This window comes from Parasteatoda tepidariorum, chromosome 2 (assembly GCF_982258835.1).
Source record: "Parasteatoda tepidariorum strain Cologne lab strain chromosome 2, Ptep-v5.0, whole genome shotgun sequence".
Lineage (NCBI taxonomy): Eukaryota > Metazoa > Arthropoda > Arachnida > Araneae > Theridiidae > Parasteatoda > Parasteatoda tepidariorum.
In genome coordinates, this window is record NC_141756.1 from 34015951 (window position 1) to 34025693 (window position 9743).

Genomic DNA, 9743 nt, shown 5'->3' on the forward strand with positions numbered 1-9743 from the left:
TGTGATCAATTATTTTTTGAAATATCTGAATCTTTGATCTCCGGAAACTTCTGGATCACGGTTAGCGAAAAATCCGGAAATCCGGATTTTTTCCGGAGCACAATCAGCCCTGTATTGTTTGATAATCTCTTTTGTAAATTTTCATATCAGCTACATATTTTAAACAAAACCCTTAATAATATTCAGACCTATGGATGTTCTTAAACTTATATTACTTTTATTTCACTTATTGACTGAAAATATTCGTTCAAAAGAAATTTGACAGCGAAAATGTTAAAACTGTATTATAAAATTATAAGTTTAGATAAAAAGGGATACATATTTAATATTTCCTCTCTCATCTTCAAGACCAAAAGTACACTCATCAATATTTACAGTTTCTTTGGGAATTGGCACATATATGCCACTCATCAGTCAGTTGCAGATATGATTTTAGGTAGCATGTTGCACAATGTTCTGATAATTAGAAACATAGTTATTACATATTCTTTACTATTGGATTATCGGATTTTGTACAATAAAATGAAAAAAGTTATTACTAGATAAAAAACAATAGACAGTACTAATTTTCAACATGTAGGATTTACAGTAAATATGGGATACTTTTTTATAATATGGGATTTATAGATGAGGATTTCTACTTCTGTGTCAAGAAATTATTTATAATCATAGTGGTGAAACAAGTGATAAAACATGTATTTTAATGTGCAATTTCTTTTATCTCTTTAGTACTTATTTACATATGGTATAAATTTCTAATTACAGTTTATTTTATAGAGTACAAATGATGATGCTGGGTTATAAACAAACATGGATTTTTTATGATTTTCCAATACCTCATACTTTAAATCTACTAAATCTGTAAGGAAAAAAAAAAAATCAATGAATTTCATATTAAATCAAATGATTGAGTTATTAATTTGATTTATTATTCTTATTACCAAGATGGCGCAAAAACTTTTTATCTGTATTGGGATCTCTTATTTTTGATGCAATGTATGCGCAAGTTGATTCTTTTGATAGAAATATTTTTAGAGCATGTACTAAACTTTCAACCATTGAAGTGTCATATACTAAATCTGTAAAAACAAATGAACACTTAATTACATTTCTGGACAAATGAAAGGAATTAAGGTCCAATAAAACAATATTCTTAAATAAAATAAATCAATATCAGAAAATTTTTAGTTTTACGAAAAATCTTAAAAGCTAAGTAGAAATATACACCAGCTTTTTTTATAGAGGTAGTAGCCATTATTTGTTAAATTTTGCTTGTCATTCTAAATTTTAAAATCAGCATCAGAAATTAGTATCTTAAAATGATGTTAGCTTAACTATAATATAAAATAATCTGGTATCTCATGTTATTGTGTGTTAGATTATGCTTAGTGGTATTCAAAATATGTATTAATAATCCAAAAATGTAAAAAGATTTTATTAGGTATTCCACTTAATTTCAATTAAATTTTATAAAACAGAACAAGTTGAATAATTTCTAAACTTTAATTCCATTATATAAGTTCTTTTTTATTTCACAATACAGTATTAGATATGATAAATAAATTATATATTACATGTTTTATTTTAAACATGTAATTTTGAAAACATATACTTTATTTCTTTTTTATAAAATACTTAAAAATATAATAAAAATAAATATTTTTTTCAAAATTAAATTATCATGCCGTGATTTTTTTTACACAACTGTTCAGATAATAAAACATCAAAATTTTCTTAATTTTTTTTTAGTTTTATAAATTTTGAATAATAAATTAAAATAGGTCTGTAAAAATAATTTTTTCTTGGATTTCAAAATACTAAATTATTTTTTCCAACATGAAATATATAAATCACATCAATTAATATCTATTTTAAAATCTCATTTATCACATTATTTAAGCATGCATGTTTATTAAAAAGCAGACACATGTTTTCAAATTTTAATGTTGGAAGAAAAAGTTGTAATATATATATATTTTTGTAGAAATTAATGTGTGCTACGATCTTTTGATTTGGTCTTACTGTTAAGGAAAAATCTGACAAAAAAAAAAAAAGTAAATGAAAAATCTAACTGAACTAGGCTGTTAATATGCTTTTTACTGGCCTTCTGTTAAACTATTACTCCTGTATAAGCTTGGGATCTATTGTAATACTTTTTTTTTGCCATGAATTGAATATTTTTAATTTTTAACAAATTTGTTTAAATAAAATAATAAAAATATTACTTTTCAGCATTGAAAATATATATATAAACAAAACATGTTTAAAAATCTAATTTTGATGGTAAATGAATTTTTTTAATTTCCTGGTTTTTCTCTTTCATATCTATAAATGTGGCCTAATAAATTGCTTTGTAATGCTATTTTGCTATACATTTTTACAACGGCAGCTTTGCATTACTTATGTTGCCCTCTCAACATGATATTTTCGGGCTTTCGTGGTATGTTATTCAAAAAAAGATTGTGTATACCCAATAATAGCAATGTAAAAGGGAGAATCAATTTATATATTGTGTTAAAATATAACATGTAACTGAATGAAACAATATAGATAGTTAAATGAGTAAAGAGGGCATTTTAAATATTGCAGAATAATACATAATAATAAAAAACCAAACCTGCACCAAGAAGAATATCAGATGACAGTTTCTTAGCATCATTTTCAGTGGTTGTGGACCATACAAGTGGAATTTGCTGAATATCACATTTTAAATCTGGCTCATTAATTTGTATGTTTGATGAAAGAACATTCAAAACTTCCCAACTTTTATCTGTAAATATATATTGTTTTGGTTGACATAGTTTTAGGATTGTTATACCCAAAAGTCCAATGCCGGAACCAAGCTCTAAAATTTTTCTAGAATATTGAGAATTAAAAGATTATTAAAAAAAGAAAAAAAACTTTAAAATTATTTGTTTAAAAATTTATTTAATAATTTGTTACAATATAATTAATAACAAATATATTAACATAATCTAATGTAGTGTGTTAGACAAATTTTCTATAAAATATAAATTTTTTTAATTCAACTTTATTTTTATTATTATTTTTTTTAAAATATAGTAGACTATATTTAATTTTTAATAGTTTTTACTGATTAAAATAGGCATTTTATTTCTATTATAAGCACTCAATTACAACTCAATATTTGATTTTATGTTAAGTTTCTCAATTTGTATGCACAGCAACTAAAAAAAAAAATTTCTCTTTCAGAAAACACTTCTAAACTGATATTATTTTGAATAATATTTCATCTATATTTTTGCGACATTTTTTTCAGATTATAACAATTAAAATAGTAGAAAATTTCATTTTAAAACTTAAAACAGAAGAAGTAACAAATGTCTCTCAAAAATACTCCACACTTTGAATCATATAAAGTGAAACGGAAGACTACAGTGTATTGCTTGCTGCTTTAGAAACTAGATTGAAAAAAAAAAATCAATTTTTTTTTCCTGCTTGGCAGACCTTTCACACAGAAATATTTGCAGGAATATCAGTACACTTTGTCCATAGAGTGTTTCTCACCTTTTCAAATGTTAATTATTAAGAAAACATTTTATTGCTTTTTCTAAATGATAGTGATATCTGTAATCAAACTTTATGCCTAATTTTGAAATTCGCTGAGAATAAATTCCTGGTTACTGAAGCAAAAAAGTTATAAAAGGTACTATTCAATTTTTTTTTATCAATCTTCTAAATTTTTTGTACTAATTGGGACACTTGGTATGACAAAAGTTGAATAATTTATTTCCATGATTCAAAATTAAAAAAAGAAGTTTAAACCAGGGTGCAAAATTTTCACTCACCAGCTTGATATTGGAGACTGAATATTTATGGCTGACAAGTAATAATTTATAACATTTTGTATTTCAAATCTAACTGCTGTCCATATTTTCCCCAGAGTTAGCATTTGCGTGAAAAGGGGGGGGATACATGCAACTTTGGCAAACCGTTAAGATGACGAAACTTGAAATTTACTAGAATGATTTTCTCAGATTTTCCATAAACGGATCCTTCTTAACACATTGTGACCCTGACAAATGGTATTTTAGCAAAGAAAGACAGCAGTATAAAAACAAGAAGTATTAAACACATGAGATTATTTCTGACATTTTAATGAGTCATTGAGGGGTGATTCAGGATAATTGTGACACAAAGCGAAAAACCCTGAAAATTTTATGTGCAAGAAATCGATATCAAGATATCGATTTATGTACCATATATGTGTCCTATTTTACATAATTTTTTGAACTAACGTTTAGAATTAAATTTATTAATACAGAATATCACACCTTTATAGTAATTAATACAAGAAAAAACTCGCTTCTTACAAGACATTGAATTTAAAATCACATGAATATGAATCAAGATATTGGATTTTAAAAACGCTAAACTACAAATTGTGATACTGAATTCCTAAATCACGTAAATACGAACCACGATGCATAATTTTTAGATCGAAAGAATACGAATCGCAATGCGTAGTTTTTAAATTACTTATAAATGCGCAAAAACTAAGTTTGATATAACAAATGCGTAAATTTGAATCATAATATTCGATTTTAAACTTGCGTGAATAAGAATAGCGATATCGGGTTTTAAAAATGAGTAACTTCCAAGTGGGCGATTAGGAATCGCGATATCGGGTTTTAAAAATGAGTAACTTCCAAGTGGGCGATTAGGAATCGCGATATACGATTCTTAAATCACGGGAATACGAATCGCAACGCTTTTAAACCAGGTAAACACGAAAATTGATGTTTGATATTAAAATTACGTGAAAAAGAATCTCGATAGTAGCAAACTTCAGTGCAGTTCCAAATATTCAAAATGGCTGATATCCGTCATTCGTAATAGCGGAAACGTAATTCTTCGCGTAATTACGTACCTAATTGGCGGAAGAATGTATATAAACATCTCGTTCATGGGATTTAGTACAAGTTTAAACATTTCGTCGGATTTTAAGTTTTCGATTCACAGAAGTCTGCAAACCAATGATCTGGAGACCAGTGAATTCTGCGATATTCCCGGAAAAATCGCTAACCCTGGTTTAAACAAACATTAAATTGCTTCAAGCAAGTTGTTCTAATTTAAAACTATTTTAATAAAAAATAAAACTAACTTGTCTGTAAAAAGAGATGGATTGTTTATACACCATTCAGCTAAATACTTTGATGCCTAGAATTTAAAAATAAAATATTATCAAACTGTATGATGTTAGATAAGACATTAGCAGAATTTTTTACATTACATATATTTTTAAAACATACTTCCCAAGTTTGAAGACCTGTAGTACTTTTAGCAACAAAACAGGTATTTTCATGCAATGTGATGACACAGTTTGGATTCTAAGATAGGTTAAAAACAATACATCAAATTCTATTTAATAATATTTTGTTAATAATAATAAATTTCTATATAAAAATGTTTTAATTAATTTTTAAAGAACATTCACTCTAAAAGTATAAAACTATTAATTCAAAAAATAAATATAGTAAGGTTATGGTTATTCATGCTTATATACTGTTAATATAATTTAAGGGAAACAAAATATTTTTTACTTCTTGAGTAAAACACTTAATTAATTAACAAATTAATTTATAAATAATTACACAAGATAGCACTCTTCCTTCTAGAATAATAAAAAAGTAATTTCTAGTTAAATTTAAAAATAAAAAAAGGCCTACTTTCTTATTGAATGCTTGATACATGCCAATGCAGATAATAAGGGAAATAATAAAAATTAAAAGAAAATTAAGCTTATAATACTTTAAAGTTAAAATTTAAAAAATAATTCCTTTGTACTTAAAAAATATTTCAAAAACAGTTTTTTTTTTTTTTTTTTTTAAAAAAAAAAAAGAAAGACTTGCACTTAATAGTTATTACAAATATCCAACTTTCTCTAATGCTAAATACATTATAATTTGTATTATAATATTCAGAAATAAATAATAAAGTATTAACAAAATCCAATTCTATGTAGATTATTAAAAACTTTTTCCACTTACAATTATATAAGAATTATAACTGATATTCTTTTCATCATCCTGAGAGATAGACAAGGTTTCAGTATATTCATTTAAAAGTTTTTCCGAGAACTCTTCTTTTTGATATTCAACCTGTTATGTAAGATAAGGAAATATATATATATATTTATAAATACAAGGGGGTGGACAAAATAATGAAAACACTTCTATACCTATACTAATACATTTTTTAAAAATATTTCTCCAGAAATAATAACAGAATAATTTAACTTCAGATATTTTAAATTTTTTGTGCAAATTTTTTATATATCTTGTTTAAAAGTACAAAATGAAATATGTGGAAAAACCCTTCTCATTTTGAGCTTTCTTTTAAAAAGTATGAAAACCACTTAGAAAATTGCTTGAAACTTTTCAAATTTTTAAGATATTCAAAATGGCACTTTAGTTGGCAAATAAAATCCACTATAAAATTAAGAAAAACAAATTTAAATTTTTCCTGCGTATGCATAGAATAAAAAAACTACTTTAATTACTAATATCTAGCGCAGTTTTAAATGACATTTTTTCAAATTTTAAAGCAATAATTTTGTAATTAATTTTATATTTTTTTGAAAAATTTGTTTAATTTTGTTGAATACTTTTGAAGCTATAACAAAAAAACTTGAGACAAAAAAAAGTAGTTTTTAAATTTTTTTTTTAAATTTATAAAAACGACCATATCTCCATAAATATTTAATCTAGGTGTATGAAATTTTATGTCATTATTGCATATTATAATCTAAATAACTGTCTAACTAAATAATAAATCTGTCAGTCCCTCAAAACTCTAAAAAGCTTTAAATTTCATTGATGTGTATGAGAAATTGCATGATCTAAAAACTTCTGAAGTTATGAAGTGATTCTCTAATCATTGCTAGAGAAATATCAAAATATGTATAAGTATAGAAGTGTTTCCATTATTTTTTCTACTCCTGTATACACATATAAATGCTTGTTTCTTGGCAAACAAGAAAATTTAGAAGTTATATCATCATACATAATCACATCATTATAAATCATTTTGCCAAAAGGACAAAGGTACACAAATATTTCCCTTGAAACAAAAGTATCGTCTTATCAGCAAGGATTCATTTAAAGTTATTTTCTGATTGTTTATTTAAATTTTCATTATATTTAATCTTGCAGGTAAAAAGGTAAGTTTCTTTTTAGCTGATTACATTAATTTTCAACAAGCATTGACATTGATTGTTCTTGCATTAAGTAACACATATTAAATAATAGAATTATTCAGTGAGGGATTTAATGAAACTATATATTTATGTAAAGAAAATTCAAGTGGTGAAAACTTATGTGAAGCAACGCAATTATTAAAATCTAATCTAAATAAGCAAGTATAAAGAAGTAAGGAATAACTGATATTGGAAACCTATGAGGTAGCATGAAATTATTAATTATTATAAAAATAAAATATGGTGATTAAAAGGAAAACTTATAAAACAAGAAGCTGTTGGGAAAGAATGGTTGGAACTGTAAAAAAAAGACATTTATGTAAGATCATATTAAGTCAATGATTGGAACCCTGTGATCTGAAAGTTACTACAAGTCTTACTAGAACAATGTAAATGGTCACTTCCCTGAAGATAAAATAGGTTCAGGCACAAGCTAAAAATACAATTTATTTTAATAACCAACAGTTATAAGGTCAGACTATTTAAAATTGTTTTAGTTTTGCGAGCCTATAAGAAAAATTTTAAACATTTGTTTTATAAATTTTCTTTATTATTTCTATATGTTATTTTAGCAATAAATATTATGATGTGATGTCGAATAATTTTTTTAAAAATTATAAAACTTATGTGAGACACACGAGTATTTTAAAGACTTTGCAAGACAGGAAGGAGGATTGATACAATATTTAAGAACATATTACAAATATTTTTGCCAGTTGTTTTACATAATCTCTTGACTCTTTTTGAGTAATTTTAATAATAAATATAGTCGTGTGATGCTAAATAATTTGCTTAATATAACAAAACTGGTGGGAAATATATTAACATTTAAATATTTATTAAGACTTTTTAAGACACCATTTACGTGTATTTGTGTGTTTCTGAGAGAACAAGCTTTCAGAAACATGTTATTTACATGTAGTACCTCGGGAAGTTTATTTTATTTTATTTTTAAAAACTTTTATTTCATGGTAAACTTAAGAAAACAAATCAAAATTAAAAATAATACTAAACAAATTACAATAAAAAAATTGCACATTTTCAACACCTTTGAGACTTGACATTTTCAAACCTTCCACATATCAATTTGTTTGGTTACAGTCAAGTGAAAAACTTAATAAATGCTTGACTACTAAAGTTTTAAAATTATTGGAAATTATTTATTATTATCCAATTTCATTGAGTACACAAAGGAAAATCTTTCCAACTAATATAGCTATTGGGTTAAGTTTTCATACACTTTACTTTACACATACTTTAAAAACTATAACAAGATATTTTTAGTTATTAATAACACTTAATTTTTCAGGATGAAATATGAAAACATATACAGAAATACTTTCGTATTATTGAAACTATGGGCCATAAAACCAAACATACATAAATAACAATTTGAACATACCGTATCAATGAGTATACGAAGAAACATTTTCCTGAAGGAATGAGGAGGAGGATACTTGATGCAAATCGGATTCAGGATTGTAGCTTTTAAAATTTGCTCTTGAACAGAAATACATAAAGGTGCCAAGAGCTACAATAACAAAAAATTGAAGAGAATTTGAGAAAGACAAAAGCAACAAAATTTATACTATGGTTGAAATAATAAAAAATCATTACTCACTTCATTTTCTAAATGTTTTTTTATCATTTTTCTGTCATTATAAACAGAGAGATACAATTTTTCAATGAAATTTATAGCATCAGACATGTTTTTTCAACATACATTTAAACCAATTGACTGAAATGTATTGTAAAAATTGATAATTTAATGTTTCTAACTTTGTATGTAATTGATGTTTCCTTGAGAAACGAAATTAACTTAGAAATGTAATATAAATCGCTATATCATAAAAGCAGTACTTAATCATGGCATTGAATAAAAGCTAAATAAAAGATTGAGAATTCTTCAGATGCAGATAAAATTTGTTTATATGATTGATTAATTGATGAATCGTTACAAACGAATGTTCATCAAAGAAAAAGATTTGCTTATAGCTTTAAGGTAGAAATTATTTGAAATATCAAGCCTATTGTTGTTGTTGTTAATTTACGTCGCACTGGAGCTGCACAATGGGTTATTGGCGACGGTCTGGGAAACATCCCGGTGGATGATCCGAAGACATGCCATCACAATTTTAATCCTCTGCGCAGGGGATGGCACCCCCGCTTCGGCAGCCCGACGACCTGCGCGCGAAATCGGGCACTTTACGGTAACACAGTTTAACGAGGACCAATACCGCACACCCTCGGTCCCTACGCGAAACTGATCCAAGTGGTCACCCACCCGCACACTGACCGCAGTCAGTGATGCTTGACTTCGGTGATCTGCTGGGAACCGTGTCTTAACGATCAGTCCACTGCGGGACAAATATCAAGCCTAACTACCCTTATGAAAAAATCGAGGTATAAATGAGGTATAAACGAGGTATATTTTAAAGGTATAAAGGAGGTTGTTATTTAAATACGTCGTAAAGGTTGAAAAGGGTGCAAATGAATACCTCAAAATCAACCTCAAATATACCTT

The 9743-nt window shown here is 26.1% G+C and overlaps 1 protein-coding gene across 1 annotated transcript; it reads right to left on the reverse strand.

The window, feature by feature from the left end:
• Nucleotides 1-684: 684 nt before the first annotated feature.
• LOC107453768 (protein-lysine N-methyltransferase EEF2KMT) lies at nucleotides 685-9237 on the reverse strand. Its single transcript, XM_016070711.5, has 8 exons — nucleotides 8841-9237; nucleotides 8622-8750; nucleotides 6012-6122; nucleotides 5274-5351; nucleotides 5126-5181; nucleotides 2618-2856; nucleotides 942-1079; nucleotides 685-859 (listed from the first exon to the last, which is right to left on the reverse strand). Exons 1-8 carry the CDS (start codon nucleotides 8925-8927, stop codon nucleotides 756-758), a joined length of 942 nt encoding a protein of 313 aa, XP_015926197.2. The 5' UTR covers nucleotides 8928-9237; the 3' UTR covers nucleotides 685-755.
• Between the last annotated feature and the right edge of the window lie 506 nt (nucleotides 9238-9743).

Excerpts from the sequence above, each read along its gene's own strand:
- LOC107453768 (XM_016070711.5), bottom strand. The coding sequence starts at position 8,927 with ATGTCTGATGCTATAAATTTCATTGAAAAATTGTATCTCTCTGTTTAT. Across the intron at positions 6,123-8,621 it reads TTCGTATACTCATTGATACG|GTTGAATATCAAAAAGAAGA; the intron begins GTATGTTCAAAT and ends CTTACATAACAG. Across the intron at positions 5,352-6,011 it reads GTTATAATTCTTATATAATT|AATCCAAACTGTGTCATCAC; the intron begins GTAAGTGGAAAA and ends AACCTATCTTAG.